The 16455-nt window shown below is 48.5% G+C and overlaps 3 protein-coding genes and 1 pseudogene across 3 annotated transcripts in view; 1 reads left to right on the plus strand and 3 right to left on the minus strand.

Moving 5' to 3' along the window:
* Positions 1-572: 572 nt before the first annotated feature.
* The window catches only part of LOC145494177 (uncharacterized), a 26705-nt gene continuing 10822 nt past the window's right edge, over positions 573-16455 (minus strand). Inside the window, exon 8 of the mRNA XM_081473637.1 lies at positions 573-1157. Coding sequence (XP_081329763.1) covers positions 847-1157 — 311 coding nt within the window. The 3' untranslated portion in view covers positions 573-846. The remainder of the gene's footprint in view (positions 1158-16455) is intronic.
* Positions 2387-5698, plus strand: LOC145495683 (uncharacterized). The gene is made up of 2 exons (XM_081475304.1): positions 2387-4706; positions 5070-5698. Exons 1-2 carry the CDS (start codon positions 2387-2389, stop codon positions 5696-5698), a joined length of 2949 nt encoding a protein of 982 aa, XP_081331430.1.
* On the minus strand, positions 9633-10888 carry LOC145494768 (uncharacterized). Its single transcript, XM_081474338.1, has one exon. The coding sequence runs from the start codon at positions 10886-10888 to the stop codon at positions 9635-9637; it is 1254 nt and encodes a 417-aa protein (XP_081330464.1). The 3' UTR covers positions 9633-9634.
* LOC145494743 (uncharacterized) lies at positions 12428-14072 on the minus strand (annotated as a pseudogene).

A 16455-nucleotide genomic window follows, 5' to 3' on the forward strand; every position in this document is an offset into this window, starting at 1 on the left:
TATCTAAGATTAAATACAGAAAACCGCCAAAGCGCCAATTGGTGTGGGGCACCAAGAAACGAAAACAAATGTTGTGTAACCATCAAAATGCTTAGAAATTAATTAATTAATTTTCTCAGGCTACCCTTCATCACTGAACTTTTATCGTCTATCATCAAACAGCCCAAAAATTAATCGTCGACCGTCAAATACCATCTTTAAATGTGAACCGTAAAACCATTATAACTGCTATTGAGACCCTCAACTATGAGTAAAATAAGGAGTTTACAAAAAGTTCGTAAAAACAGACGTCTTGTCCATAGTATTTTGCATAGAGAGCATGGCAAAGATGTTTACAACCGCCAGAGCTTATCCTTGTTTCTGTCATATGAGGGGTATCGAACTACTGCCAAACTCCCACAATGGGATGACACTTCATTGACAGTTACACTCTATATTCAACATTTGTCAGGTTGTGTTAGCATTTCGCCGGTAGTTATCCCAGCCAGTCCCCTACCGGAACAGAAAAATCCGGCGTCCAACGCGATAACCATACTAGGCTACGCTTGCCTCCCATCCCCTCCCACCCCCACCTCCCCACCCCCCACCCCGACCAAAACACCAGCAGATCAACGAGATCTTTCTCCAACAACAACAGCGAACCACAAGTTAAGAATAAATCGTATATCAAAAAGTCTAGGTCAGTAGTGAGGTTAAAATTGAAATAAAATGGTTAGGACTTATTTCTATTGGTTCCAAAACATCTCAAAACATAAGAAACTTAACATAATTCGTTTTAATCATTTTGCTTGTTTATGTTATTTTATGAATGAGTTTAAAATGTGAATGAAGGGATGTTAGGGTAAGTCAACCAAGATAAAACACCTCCACCTCATCAGGTGAGAATTTATAAGTCCCAGCCAGGATTGTGTGCTGGTCTTGTACTCCACTTGGAACAGAGTAAGAGTGCCCAAAGTCTGCGTATGAATTAGTGTTACTGTTGGCATTGTTAGCAATGAAGATGTCATACCCATCACCAAATGTTGGACCAAGACTTGAGTGCCTGATTATTGCATATGATGGAGTCGTCACCATGCTCTTAAATGGAGCCAGACCTTCTTTGTTGCGGAGTGAAAATATGAACGCATTGGAGGTGGAATCATAACTACCACTTGGATCTAAAGAGAAGGGAAGAAAAGTAAAAACAATAATAACATACAAATGAATATATGAAATATCATATATTTGAACTGTGGAGAAAGATATGAAGTCATGATTAATCATCGCAGTTACACGCACAACTTAAGCAGTTGAGAAATTAAAGCCTGAAAAAATTCAGGCCTGAACGGGACTCGAACCCATGGCCTCTGCGATACCGTTGCTGTGCAGTGCACTGCAGTGCTCATGGGTTCGAGTCCCGCTTGTTGCGGAGTGAATATATGAACGACACACATATAAAATGAGGGTTCTGGCGCAGCGCTCACGCACACAGTGTAAGCGCAGCGCAACTCCTCATCTGAAGATTCGGAGTTGCGCTGCGCTTACACTGTGTGCGTTCGCTTGCGACCAGAACCCTCATTTTATATGTGTGTGTGTGTGTGTGTGTGTGTGAGAGAGAACGGCAGTGCTGCGTCAGAAATGTGTTGCGTGTGTTGCGTGTGGTGGGGGTCCGGGGGCTTGCACCGGTGCGTTGCGCTTATACTATGTGCGTTCGCTTACGACCAGAACCCTCACTATATGTGTGTGCGAGAACGGCAGTGCTGCGCCAGAAATGTGTTGCGTGTGTTGTGGGGGTCCGGGGGGCTTGCACCCGTGCGGGTCCAGCGAAGCTGCAACGTCTGTAATCAATATGCGCGGACGTGTCCTTCACTAGTATATACAAAAGTGCGCCAGAAAATTTTTCCTATTGGAGAAGTGCATGCTCAGTGTATACTGCGCCGACATGGCTGCCGCAAGATACTCGTCCGATGTTCTGCAAATGTTCTACGGCCCAATACCGAGGGAGGAAAGAATAAACCTTCCCGAGCCGTTGACATACGAGGTTCACGCATTATACGACGGGTTCCAAATATCTCAAAACGATTTCCAAGAATGGCTCCGTGTGTGGAGAATGGATATATCCGAAAGGAACCCAAACAATAAAGACCTTTTGAGGTTCGCAAGAGAAAACAAAGAAAAGGTCACCGATTTGGTAGGACAAGAAACACAAAGGCTAAACAGCGTAAACGTAAGTTTCGGGTTACAAGTAAAGCTCTCAATAGAAAGAAACGAAGAAACGCAAGTAATGGAGCATTATTTCAAAGAAGACGAACCGCACGTTTTCAAAAAGAATGATGAGGACCTGATAAAACAAAAATTTGACGAATTCATTGAAAACGCAAAAGGAGAAATAGAACACTGGTCCGAGATGGGATCAGGATGGGTGGTTGAGAGGATACAAATAGCGTGCGTGAATGTTGCGCGATACCAGCCACTTCGCGGAGGGACCTATTTGCCTCTCCCGGCCAAACTGGCGAAAAAGAAAGCAATAATCAACGTGAAAAACAGGGACAACGAATGTTTGAAGTGGGCACTCAGAGCCGCTTTATTTCCTCCGAAAAACGGGAAAGACCCACAAAGACCGAGCAAATATACGGTCAACGACGGCATAAACTACGCAGGCATAGATTTCCCAACACCGGTAAAGCAGATAGAAAAGCTGGAGGCGCAAAACCCGAAACTCGCAATTAACGTATTTGGCTGGGAAATCGATTGTGTGATTGTGCACAAGATTAGCCAAAAACAAGCGGATGTGCCGCGGATAAACTTGATGTTGATCGAGAAAGGGGAACTTCGGCACTATTGTTACGTAAAAAGAGAAAGCGCTTTGCTGTTCGATCAGACCAAGAACAGCAACGCAAAGCACTATTGCATGCTGTGCTTGACTGGTTTCTCAAGAGCAGACTTGCTCGCTAGTCACAAAAAATACTGCAATGGTGTGAATGGAAGGCCGACAAGGATTGAGATGCCGAAAGAGGGGGAAAACATACTTTCTTTCCAAAACTTCAAAAAACAGATGAAGATGCCTTTCATTATTTACGCAGACTTCGAAGCTCTTATCAGAAAGATTCTGGGCTGTGAGCGTGAAAGAACGCAAACAAGCTACACAAAGAAGACCGAAAAGCACGAGGCATGTGGGTACTCATACATGGCTGTGAGAAGCGACGGTAAAGTGGTAGGTTCAAATACTTTCAGGGGCGAAAACGCGGTGGGAACGTTTTTAAGCGACATTCTGCAGGAAGAGGTGAAAATAAGAGAGAGTTTGGCCACACCAAAACCGATTGATATGACAGCAGAAGACTGGCAAAAATTCAAAAACGCAAAAGACTGCCACGTTTGTAACAAAAGTTTGATAAAAGACGAATCCTTGGACTCAATGCCCATCTGGGACCATGACACAGGGAGCTATTGCGGTCAAAGTCACAAAGGTTGTTATTACGCGGCGTTGAAAAAAATAAAATTTGTTGGGCCAAAAAGAGAAAGAAAAGAAAAAGACAAAATTGACGAATGGGTTGCAAAAAATCAGGAAACATGTTTGTTCTGCGCAGAACCTTTGATGAAGAAAAACTTCAGAGACGCGATAAAGGACCATTGCCACATAACTGGCAGGTTTCGCGGAGCCGCGCACAGCGAATGCAATAAGAAATTGCGAATAAACCCCAAGACGGACCCAATACCAGTTGTATTTCACAACCTGAGGGGCTACGACGCGCACCACTTGATGCAAGCGATGTCGAAGCTGGAGAAAGAGGTGAAATGCGTCGCCAACAACATGGAGAAATATATCACATTCTCGGTCGGTAATCTTCGTTACATCGACAGCTTGAACTTTTTGCAAGGGAGCCTTGATTCACTTGTAAGAGCGACACCGAAGGAGGCTTTGAAAATAACATCAACGATTTCGAAAGGCAGCGACCTGCTTTACAAAAAAGGGATCTATCCTTACGAGTACATAGACTCAAGGGAAAGATTCAGCGAGACAAGGCTTCCGGACAAAGAGAAGTTTTACAGCAAGCTGAACGACGAGCACATAACAGACGAAGAGTACGCGCACGCGCAGGCTGTCTGGGAGTATTTCGAATGCAAAACGCTGGGCGATTACTACGATCTTTACGTGAAAACTGACGTCGCGCTGCTGGCGGATGTGTTTGAGAACTTCCGAAAACTGTGCCTTGATCAGTACGGGCTGGATCCGGCGCACTATTTCACGTCGCCAGGCCTCTCCTGGGACGCGCTCTTGAAAAACACGGGGGTCGAGCTTGAGCTCTTCACAGACTACGAAATGCACCTCTTCGTGGAAAGGGGGATGCGGGGTGGAATCTCCATGGTGAGCAACAGGTACGCCCAAGCGAACAACCCGCAAGTACCGGGCTACGACCCCAGCAAGCCAAAAAAATACCTCCTCTATCTCGACGCAAACAACCTTTACGGATGGGCGATGAGCTTGCCTCTGCCGATAAGAGGTTTCAAGTGGAAACGCGAGTTGCCCACAGAGGAGGAAATTCTTGGCATAAAAGAAAACGCAAAGATGGGGTGCATTCTCGAGGTCGATCTCGAATACCCGCCAGAAGTGCATGAGGAGCACAACAGCTATCCCCTGGCGCCGGAGAAAAAGGCCTTAAAAAAGGAGTGGATATCGGACTACCAAGGGGGGCTGATGAAAGACCTGGATCTGAAACCCCCAGACAGCAAGAAGCTGCTGCTGACGCTTCATGACAAAAAGAACTACGTCGTGCATTACAGAAACTTGCAGTTTTATCTGAAGCAGGGCATGAAACTGAAGCGTGTGCACAGGGTCCTGGAGTTCGAACAAGAACGCTGGATGGAGCCGTACATCCGGATGAACACAGAGTTCAGGAAGAAAGCGAAGAGCGACTTCGAAAAGAACTTTTACAAGCTCATGAACAACTCGGTTGTCGGCAAAACCATGGAAAACCTGCGTAACCGCGTTGACATAAGAATAGTGCGCAGCAACGAGACGAACAAAATAAGGAAATTGATCGCCAGCCCTTTGTACTCAAGGCATGTTTTATTCTCAAACGACATGGCAGGGATTGACATGCGAAAAAGCAAGCTGCTTCTCAACAAGCCGGTCTACACAGGGATGACGATCCTCGACAACAGCAAGATCCTGATGTACGACTTCTTTTACAACGAGCTTAGAAAGAAGTACGGCTCCAAAGTCGAGCTATTGTACACGGACACCGACAGCCTTCTGATTATAATCGAAACAGAAGACGTCTACGAAGACATGAAAAACAGCATGGACCTTTACGACACGAGCGACTACCCGAAGGAGCATCCTCTCCACTCAAACACGAACAAAAAGGTCTTGGGCAAGATGAAAGACGAATGTGCAGGAACCCCCATCGCAGAGTACGTGGGTCTGAGAGCGAAAATGTACTCCATCCTGAAGGCGGACGAAAAAAACATCAAAAAAGCGAAGGGTGTGAAAAAGATCGTTGTCAAGAAACAAATAACGCATGAACAGTATAAGGAAACGCTTTTCGGCGCGAAGCAGCAATGGCATGGAATGAATATTCTTCGAAGCGAGGGGCACGAGATCTACGGTATGCATCTTAACAAAATTTCGCTTTCGCCATTTGATTCAAAGCGATGGATAGGTGACGATGGTATCCATACAAAAGCTTACGGGTACACCTGCATGGATATATTGTGAACATTAACAAATGACGAACTTAGCGGGTTGGAAGCCGAAGTTTCAAAGTTGCTCTGGGGGTAACTGTGTGTTTGGAGGAACAACCAGCAGCTCTTCGCGCACGAAGCCGCGCTTGGGCCCGTCGCGCAGATAGTAGAGAACGGGCTGACCCGGTTTGGAAAAAGACCTTTCAATGCCGAAAACTTTCAAAGACCAGATTGGGTCCGTTGCTCTTTTCACGCCCCTTCAAGCTCGCCGGGCTGGTAGAGATAACGAACCTGGACAAGAGAGGGGAGGATTTTTTTGCGTTTTCCAACAGGTCTCGTGTAACGTGTCAACGGCCTTGCACAAACAGATTTTTCTTTGATGGCGACGGCGGGTTTCTTGCCGATAAGGCTTGTGACCTCGTTTTTTAAAGCCGAAACAACTTCAGGAAGTCTTTTCACCCAGGGGGTGGACCGCTTGCCCTCAGGGAGAAGCATCTCCACGGCGTACTGCTGGCCGAACAAGCGCTCCGCCAGGGTGCGGTTGGAACGTTCGACAATGGCCTGGTCGCGGTGAATGTCAACGCGCCCGCGCCGGATATATGTCTTGTGCTTTTCCATCTCTTGTGTGACAGCGCCCATGAATTCGCGCCCGGGGTCAACCTGCAGCATTTCGGGCCATTCGAGAGGCGAGCGCTTGTAAATCTTCTGAAAGGCCAAGGCGACCTCATCAGAATTCTTCGAAGTCAGGGGTTCGGCCTCTTTGAAGCGGCTGGCCACATCGACAATGGTCAGCGCGTATTTGAAAACTTTGCGGCCGCGAGGGAGCTAGTCGTGCGGCAGAAAAAGAAGGTCTGCCTGATGGACTTTGTTGGGCGTGGGAACGTCGAATTTCGGCCGAGGGATCCGCTTCGGCGCGGGGAGGAATATCTGCCAGAGCGCTTGCCGGATCAGCCACTTTTTTGCGGCATATTCAGGTACCTTGGCGGCCTCGGCTAATTTTTTGATCGCAGCGATTCCTTTCCAGTAGCCCCCGGGGCCGTAGTAAATCTTCGCGAGTTTGGCGTCCATATGAGAAAGACGCAAAAAAGTTTAAAGGAACCGGAAGGCCGCGTAGCCCAGAGCGAGCGCCCCGGCGCCCAAGAACGCGAGTTCACCGTTTTTCTGCTGCTCGCTCGGCTGATAGAAATCTGAGAACTTGGGCTCCTTGGGCGGCGCCACCTGCGCACCGGGATGCGCCTGGTTGTAGAGTTTGAAGGCGTAGTCCGTGTTGGTAAAGTTCTGCTTGGCCTGCTCCTTTGTTTGCGCGTTGGTCGCGATCCAGTCGAGAAGATGTGTTCGGTCGCGCGTGTAATTGGCGTAAGCGGCTTGATAATCTTCGAGAGCCTTATCGTGGCGCTTCTTTTCTTCAAGCCCGGCTTTGTCGCCCCCGCCAAGCGCTCTCGCCAGATAATTGCCGCCGATGAAAGCCGTGGCGTTCAACACAGCCCCGCCAATCATGATTGCGATGCTCGCCATGGCGCGCTATTGAGAGGCTTTTTTTATTCAAAAAGAATTACGTGGTCTTCGCCCCGTTGTGGGGCGCGGGGCAGAGCCCCGCTTTCAAACGCTGTCGGGGAGGATTTTCTGGTCTTCGAGGTACTTTTTGAGCGCGATGCTGCCCGCCATGACGGCTGTGAACTTCATGTAATTCATAAAGCTGCTGCTGGGATCGGAAGTGAAATTTTCTTTCACAACCTTTTTTGCGGCCCAGCCGATGCCCGCGGCTAATCCCGTGAGAGTTGCGGCGTCAATGACGGTCTTGACAAGCTTGTTGTCGGACATGGTGATTTCGATATAAGGAAAGAGCGAAAGTTTAAAACAAAATTAATTGGGGGGACCTGTCTTTTCAACCTCTTCCGCAAATTCTTTGATTTTGTCTTCTATTTCAATTTCTCGCCTGACCTCTTGTTTCATTTTTCTCCGTCTTTCTCCCTCTTCAACAAGCATTTCGTCGGTAAGACGTTTCACCATCCTCCAAGTCTTGACGGTGAAATCGGCCCAAAAAAGCGTAATCCCTCTGATTGCTGCTGTATGGATGAGAACCTGCGCAAGGCTCGGCATCGTAATATAAATCACACGCAAACGTTCAAAGCATTTTTTTAAATCCTTTTTTTCGCTGTGTCGCGCGAGCAGGCTCTGGCTCGGCACTCGCGGGCTCAGGCGCGGGCTCCGGCCTTTTGAATTTGTCGAACACGGGCTTGGCCATTGCCTCGAGTTCTTCACGTTTGTAATAGATCCCGAGCAGTGAAACGCCTGTGCCGCCAATAGCAATCCATTGGTTGGTGCCGAGGCCAAAAAGGCCGCCGCTCTTTGGGCTTTCGCTCTTTGGGCTTTCACCTTCTGTAGTCGGGACTGGTTCAGGGTCCGCTGTGGCGGCTTTCGCTTCCTTTCCCGTGTGATAAGCCTCGGCCGCTTTCTTCTGTTCTTCCCGGGCCAGCCGCGTTCTTTCGGCAACCATTTTTCCGGCGGCCACACGCTTGGGGTTTTTTACGCGCTGCGTGGTTGCAGTCGGAGTCGTCGCTTGCTGTGTGACAGCGGCGGCAGGCGCTGCCTTGGTCTCTACCTGAGGCGCAGTGACGGCGGCAGGCGCGCTCACGGATTGTTCGGTTGACATTGAAGCGAACCGTATTATAAGCAAATGAAAAAAGTTTAAATGTTAACAATTTGTCAGCAAGACCTCAGCATTTGTTGATGAATGGTGACCATTTATTCTGCAGTTACTGAGCCGGGTACTTCATCAACGCCCTCAAGCGGATAGCCGTGTTCATCACGAGAAGGGTGGCTCTTCTCCGGCAACTGTGGACTAAAATCAATATGTTTTGTGGTGATCAGCGCCGCGTTGGCCGCGGCAAGAAACCGGCCGCACTTCAAAGCAAGGTTGCCGGCCAGATTGAAGAGCTCTTTGTTCAAGATGTAGTCGTTTCTTAGTTCTCTTTGATAAGCGTCGATGTCTTTGATGTTGACGACCATTCCGACCGCCTTTGATACAACAAAAACGAAGCTGTCGATCAGGCTTTCCGTTGTCTTCGAACCCACGTACGTCTCGTAGCGTTTGGTGAATTTCTCGACATCTTCGTCGCTCAGGCGCTTAACCTGCTCGTGGGTCAGCTGCACTGCGATGGCCTGTTTGGCTTTGCCTGTGGACACGAGAACGGCCAGCTGCTCGCGAAGAGCGGGAATGTCGGGTCCGGGGGCGGTTTGAACAAGGCCACCTGCGGGAGCAGTCGAAGGCTCGGGCTCCGTTTGAAGAAGGCTCATAACTTCTGCTAACGCGGCGTCTTCTCCAGCAGCCATTGTGCAAGGCTATATTCAACCTTCATTTTTTACTCAAATAACTTCACCCCGTATGGGTGCCGAAGCGCGAACACAAGAAAAGAGAATTTCCGATCTTTTAGCTTTGAAACCAGGCCTTTGTACTCATCAGGGGAGAGCTCGCCGGCGTAATCGTCGAAGATGGCTTTCGTTGTCCTGGCCGAGGGGGTGTAAAAGAGGACGATCGCCGCCACGTTCTCCCGGAAGGAAGATGTTATGCCGATCAACTTCTGGGTCAGCACCCACACGCTGATGCCCATATGCCTGGCAGAAAAGGCGAGATTCACCAGCTCGCCTGTGCGCCCTTTCACGTCTTTGGAGGCCGCGCAGTCGTCGAGGGTTATGAGCGTGTTGGTGCCCGCGACAAGCCATCTCACGAGCTTCAACCACCTTTCCACGACGTGCTGCTCGCAGACTATCACATCCATTCTTGGATCGTTTTCGCCAAGCCGGTGGTAGGTCTTGTTGTGCGTGAACGTCGGGCAGATGAGCACGATGTAGTCGAACTTTCCGCGGAACGGGCCGTAGAGCTGGTCCACCACGAACCTCGATTTGCCTGAGTTAGTCGGCCCCACGATGAGAGCGTTGAAGGGTATCTTGCGGGGGTCCATGCTCATATTCAATATTGCACATCTTCAAGCTGACTGCCTATAAGGTTTAACTGGGAGTCGGCGATGACGAATACGTGGCATTTCACGTCGCCTGAGCCTTCGGTCTTCCTCTCAATTTCCAGCTGGACACCGTCCGTACTGTTAACAATGCGCGTGCCGCTGCCGTGCATGTTTTGGTCCGCCATGGCGCGCATATCAATCACAAGCCCGAACTTATCGCCGGTGTAAAACTTTGTCATATCCATGTGCTCCGTTTTATTTTTTTCTTTCACAAACAAGTTGCGGGCTTCTTCCCACGTGTCCTTGCCTTCGATGCCGTCGTTGTAAAGCATGTTGGGCGAGCCGTTGACCGTGACGCTGACTTTCGTCAGATCTGGGAAGATGAATTTTTCTGAATCTCTGTCGCCCGCAGTATACGGCTCTACAAAAAGGAGGAGGAGGGCTTTCAGTGACCTTCTTTGGGCGTTGACTTTGATGGTGAGCCTCGGGTCACTGTCTTTTTTGAATGTCACCTCTTTGTCATGCATCACGTGGTCGTAAAATAACTCTTTGCAGCTGTAGTAAACGCTCCGCGCCTCTTCTGCCAGAGACTTGCTGCGGATCATGTTGTACTCGAGCTGTATATTTTTCAGCTTGTATTTCAGCTTGGTTGTGTCGGAGCCTTTGACCACGTGTATAGCTTCGGCAAGTTTTACGTCGAACTTGAGGTCGTTGTAAAGGGCCTGGGGGTAGAAAACGCCGTGGTCGGTTAAGACCTGATGGTCAAGCCTGATCCGGTACTTTTTTCCGTATACCTCAGCCAGCTTTTCTTCGGCGTCGACGCCCGAGGTTTCCTTGTCTCCCGCGTTTGAGCGGATCTTGCACAGATCCTCGCTCTGAATCCCTTCGAGAATCCTGTTGTCGCGCTCTTCCTGCGAAAGGAAAAGGTCTTCGAAAGTTTTGTAGATGTCGTACCCAACCGTGTCTTGCAGGGTTCTTCCCGCAAACGACACGACCAGCTTGTCAACGAGCGCCCGCGTGACGTTCTGGATGAGGAAGTTGTTGGCATGCCCTCCAGAAAGGTCGATGTCAAAGACAAGCGCTAGCGAGCCCGGCACCAGAACCTCGTTCTCGTTTAGCTTGGGCACGTAAACGTACAGCGTATTGCCGGGGCTGGCTTCAGAGGGGTTAAAAGTGATTCGTTTGATCGCGCGCTCGGCCTTCATGGCGTGAGCGGTCTTTTCGCTGTGCGTTGGGCGAAGGTTCGCCGGCACCTCTGACATTGTGTATAAAACGCCGGCGATTATTTCTAATTTGAAAAAAAATAATAGGCTTGCAATATATTGCTATGGCGGAAGGAGGTGACGAATTTGCTTACAAAGACCCGGCACTCGGCAATCAGCTTGGCCACGCCTCTGATGATGACGAACAAGAGGTTGACAGAACCCAACCTTTTCAGCCAGGATCGGCGTCCACTCCCTACCAACCTGGCGACACCTACCACGGGGGTGAACAAACGGAAATGCGTACTATGATGCACGAGCAGTCCGGCCTTCCTGACACTTCTTATACCGAGACACCCTTTGGGGGAGAAGACATCCCTTTGCTCGGACCTTTTATACATCCCGATGACAAACAGGAAATTCTTAAAAGGGCAAGAGAAAAAATCAGAACATGGTACAAGAATGTAAGATTCGATAAAATGGACCCAATTGGTTTCAGCAAAAAAGCAGGTAATGATACTGAGATTGTTTCATTTGGGCCGAAGGGCGGTGAGACCAAAGTTTTCGTGGGTGGCGAAAAGGATTTACAACAATCTTTCATAAAAAAATTCTCAAAAGCTCTGGGGCCTAGAACTGAAGATATCATTGATGAAGACCGGGATACTATCAGAGAAATGAAACAAAGGCTGACTGAAGCTGAAAAGCAACTACAACAGGCGGAAACACTCTCTTCGCAAAGAGAAGAAGAAAAGAGAGAAGTGGAAGTTCTGAGGCTTAAAATCGCGCAAACCGATGCTGAGATTGATACCCTTCAGGATGAATATGGTTCGAATCTTGACAGTGAAGCAGAGCTGCGTAGGCTCAAACAACAGAAAAAGAACTATCAAACCGATCTTGAAAACAGGAAAAAAGCTTTGGACTCGCTCACAAAAAAAGCAAAAAACAGAGAAAAGGAACAAGCCAAGGTTGACAGACTCAGGGCCAGCCTCGCAGCAAAAGAAAGCGAAACAAACGCCCTGGAAGAAAGGCTCAACCAAACAAAACCGTTGGACGCTCTGAAAGAGCAGGAAAGCGAGCTGCAGCGCCAAAACGCGGAAGACCAGGCTATCATCCAAGATGAGAATGCCTCGCCCTCCGAAAAAGAAGCCGCAGAAGGCAGAGTTGCTGATAGAAACGAGGAGATCGCACGTTTGCAAACTCAGATTGCGGAAAGGGAAAGGGGGAGGCCTCTCTTGGAAAGGGTCAAGGAGATCTTCAAAAAATACGGCGTGACATTGACCGCTATTCTTCTCGCCGCCGGGACCACAATCGGCGCTGTCATCGGGGTCCTCACCAGAGGTTTGAAAACCACCGGCAAAGCTTTGGGGAATGGCCTCAAAGATATTGCCGCGAAACTTGGTTCTCTGCTGCCCGGGCTGATTAGCTCGATCGTGAGCTTCCCGTTCAAAGCCGCCGGCCAAGTCGTCGGATTTCTGGCCGAGCACACCTGGCTGCTTATTCTTACAGCGGTGGCCGTTTTGTTCGAAAAATATTTTAAGAAGCAGCGTTAACCAGCGGGGCTCTGCCCCGCGCCCCGGGGCTGTGGGGTGGAACCCCACACTACCGCCAAGCCATGAACAGCAACGCCGATAATACAACTACACCGACAATTACCGCAGTTTTGTTAATTTCGTGTTGCGGTGTTTTATCTGGAGCCTCGGGCTCTATTTTTTCCGCCGGTGGCTGCGCTTGTTGAGTTTCGGATGAAGCTGGTTTCCTGTGGGGTGGAACCCCACGCCCCGATTCGGCTGTTGCGGCTTTGTATATCGGGTTGGACGGGTGGCTGTTGGGCGGGTTTATCTTTGACGGGCCTCCTGTCATGGGTTTGAGGCCAGGTTTTTTTGTGCCCGGATTTACCCCATTGTTCACACCCAGTTTCATTCCGGAGACCGCCTGTTTCAGCATGTTGTTGTAACCGATCGTGCTTGCGGTGTTTATTATCATTTGCGCGGGCATGAGCCAGGCCATGGGGGCAACAGCGAGATTGAGCCTGACCTTCGCTTGATCCACCGCGAGCTGGTACCTTTGCACGCTCTTGGCCTGGTCGGGCTATCTGATCGCGTCTTCCATCAGCACCAGGAACTCGCTCTGGGCTTCTTTCGCCCTGCCACCAGAACCGAGAATGCTGCTGCGGACGTTCACCTGTGCGCCCAGAACACAGTAAACGAAAGCCTCGATTGACTGGTTGATTCTCGACAACCCCGCCTGCGTCAAATCGTTCGCGGTGTTGGGTGCAAACCAGTCGAACTGCCGATCTCCAAAAGCATCGGGCCGTATAAACTCAATAAGGTCCCCCTTTTCCAGTTTTCCACCTTCGTCGCTAAACTTGTTCCAATCAGGATACGTATAATCTGTTTTTGTTGGCGATTCCCCCCAAGGCTTAACATACAACACCCCCAAACCACTATTTGCACCCGAAGTAAACCTGAAGTCGCTTGAGGGGTATATGCCGAACTCGCCGCATATCCTTTTGTACGAAGCGACGTCGTAATGATTTTTCATTTGGTCGAACGTCGGGTCTCCGAGCAAAGCGCTTATGCTCTGAACACCTCCTAGCTGGAACAAAATGCGCCTGACCGTGAAATACACGTGGAATTTGTAGAAAGCTCTTATCTGCGGGGGGGAGATTCATCCCGCTGTCAACGATTTCGCGAGAAACTCCGCACCCCTGTGTCGCGCAGAAAACCGCGAAGTTGAGCTGCTGCGGCTAATATTTCACGTCTGGACCTCCTAACCAGTGTTTTGATTCGGTTCCAATCGTATGTTTAAGTTTGGTGTCTTGAAATATTTCTCTGAATTTTGTCATGAAATATTGGTTAGGCGTGACGTAGATTTTGATTTCGGCGTTGAATATTTTCTTCAAGCTTGGCGCTTTGCCTTCGAAAGGTACCGCAGGGATGGCCAATGAAACTTTTGAACCGAGGGGCGACAGTTGATAAGGAAGACCTCCGCTGTCTCCCAAACAGAGCGCTTCTTTCATTTCGGCGCTCCAATATTTTCTGTCTGAGCCCAAGACGCTTTGAAACGAGTCTTCGCTTTCTTTGAAGAAAACCTCTGCGGTCACGTTATTTTTCTCGTCGATGCTTCCTTGCGAAACGAACCGGCTTTTGTCCGCTTTTGGGAAGCGGTTTAAAAAGTTTGTCCACGCCTTTTTATTCGCCTCCTCCGCTTTTTTTAACGCAGGACCATTCCACAAATTCGCCATATTATTTGAACACAATTTTATTTGTTAAATATAAAATGGTTTTTCTCACTATTGTCACGCAAGAGAACGGACGTACGATATATTTTGAAAACCCGCTCCCAGGAGCAAGCTATGTGAGACTTTTGAGTTGTTCTTTTTTCAACTCGTGGCATAATCTGAGTCGTGTCGGCAGAATGTTTTTTAAAGGTAGCGACGACGTGGTTGCATCATTGCCTGAAGGGCATTACAATGTCGAGAGCATCGCAAAAGAACTTAAATCCAGTTTTGAACATTACAAGAAAAAAGTAAAATTGGTCTTAGAAACGAATAACCCCAATTCTGTTCTTAAAATTACAACCGTCGCTGCCAATTTAGGCAACAGTAATCAAGCGAAAGAAGTTTCCGTCGATTACAGTTTGGCCAATTTTCTTGGAATCGGGAGAACTCTGAGGAAAGAAGAATATATCAAAAAGCTTAACAGCCCTAGTTGCTACTTTATCCACTGCGATCTCGTTGACTCAACAAAGAACTTTTTGAATGGAAAGAAGACAAACCTTCTTGCCAAGGTTGACGTCATAGGAAAGCCTTATGAAAAAGTCAGCTATAACATCGACTCATCGCAAAATGCTTTCCGTGACGCTTCTACAGACAAGTTCATAAATAGCATCACCATTAGCGTGAAAGATGAAAATGGCGAAATCTTTGATTTCAAGGGCTTGCCACTTCTTTTTGAATTAGAGTTAAATTAACTTTCAATATATACGCGATGTCTTCGGCGAATCTGTTGCCACCAAGCGCGCCGCCTGCCGAGGATGAAAGAAGAATATATCCAAGCCTTCCCGAAATGACAAATGCCGAGAATTTCCGGCTAACCGAGATAAGCAGAATTGAAAAAGAAATATCTGCTGAGGTCGAGCATTACAGGCTTCTGTTGAAAAAATACAAAAAATCCCGGAAAGCGTTTCACTATTCCGTGGTTGCACTTGGCGCCTTCAAAGCAGTTCTGTCTTCTGGGGCTGTCGCAACATCACTCACTGGTGTTGGAATTGTTGTCGGTGCGCCTTTTGCCGAGATGGCCGCTTTAACTGGCGCTGTTTCCACTGGCCTGTCCGTTGTCAACAAGAAGCTTGAACGCAAAGTCAATAAACACTCGAGAATCCACTCTCTGGCTATCGGGAAACATGACTCGATTAACCTCGCCGTCTCACAGGCTCTTAATGATAATCGGGTTTCTGACACGGAGTTTCAACTGATCACACGTGAAATGCTGAAATATTGCCAGCTTAAAGAGACTTTACGCTCGAACTTCGCGCGAATACAAACAAATCCAATCCAGCCAGATATCGAAAAAATAAAAAACCAGGTTCGGGAAGAATATAGAAAAAAACTTGCGGATTAAACAGCAGATTTGAACTAAATTTTGAGAGAAAAAACACAAAACTTTCTCTCAGTCTCTTAGTTTCTCTTAATCAAAAACAGGTGATTGTGTTACACCGCGTTACCTTCACGCGTGACGTTGCGTGACTGGGTTACGTTACTGTCACGCGTGACGTTGCGTGACAGGTCACACAAAAAAGCAAAACCCTGTAGGGAGGTGCTCGTTGGCTGTTCTTTTGCCTAGCCCCGGCTAGGACTTTTTCGCGCCGCTCACAAGGCGGCTGTCCCGTTTTACCTCCGGACGAGGTTTGAGATCCCGAGGGACCTTTGAGCACCTCCCAGTCTCTACGGGGCCGGGGCGGATCCACCCGGGGTTGTCACCGTGGACGGTCTCACCCCATACCCCTGACAAGCGCCTGTACGTGCCGTATTAGGAATCAGAGGTGGCCACCCTCACATCCAAAAGCACCATCATTTGCTCGCTGATATATAGGATAATTACTCAAGCTATATACATTGATCCTGTCGCCGATCCTTTCACTTGTGGTGTGGTTCTCTGTCCTTTGTCTAAATCCGCAGGTTTTTACACATACGCATGCGCTTTTGGGTGGCGAGATGATGTCATGCGCTTTTGGTGGCGAGATGATGTCATGCTTGAGCTTTATTTAGAGCTTGGCTGAATAAATTATATCCCAACAACAGTTCTTTAGGCCAAAATGCTTGTGCTGTTCCACGCTATTTGCTTTATTTTCACGGAACTTTCTACGCCCGTTTGGCAGAAAGAGGTCAGACAGATAACATATCAAATGGTTGAAGCCATGCGAGAAGCAGAGGAAACTTAAACAGGCTCGATCGAGGCCCTTGTTCAAAAATATTTCATGTTACGAGCGATCGAATGCTGCGATCAAATCTTGCTGTTTTCTCGTTTCCTCCTGCTCACTTCACTTCGGCAGCTTCTGTGGTGAAAAAATAACTTAAAGCGCGTTGGCTGGGCGTATTTTTTTGATGAATTCTGTTCTGGTTCGTT

This window comes from Orbicella franksi, chromosome 8, assembly GCF_964199315.1.
Source record: "Orbicella franksi chromosome 8, jaOrbFran1.1, whole genome shotgun sequence".
In the NCBI taxonomy this organism is placed as follows: Eukaryota; Metazoa; Cnidaria; class Anthozoa; order Scleractinia; family Merulinidae; genus Orbicella; species Orbicella franksi.

What these genes read in the sequence shown, in the direction of transcription:
- LOC145494768 (XM_081474338.1), bottom strand. Translation starts at nt 10,888, where the DNA reads ATGTCAGAGGTGCCGGCGAACCTTCGCCCAACGCACAGCGAAAAGACC.
- LOC145495683 (XM_081475304.1), top strand. Translation starts at nt 2,387, where the DNA reads ATGGGATCAGGATGGGTGGTTGAGAGGATACAAATAGCGTGCGTGAAT. An exon ending in GGATCTGAAACCCCCAGACA is followed by an intron (nt 4,707 to 5,069) that starts GCAAGAAGCTGC and finishes ACGACATGGCAG; the next exon opens with GGATTGACATGCGAAAAAGC.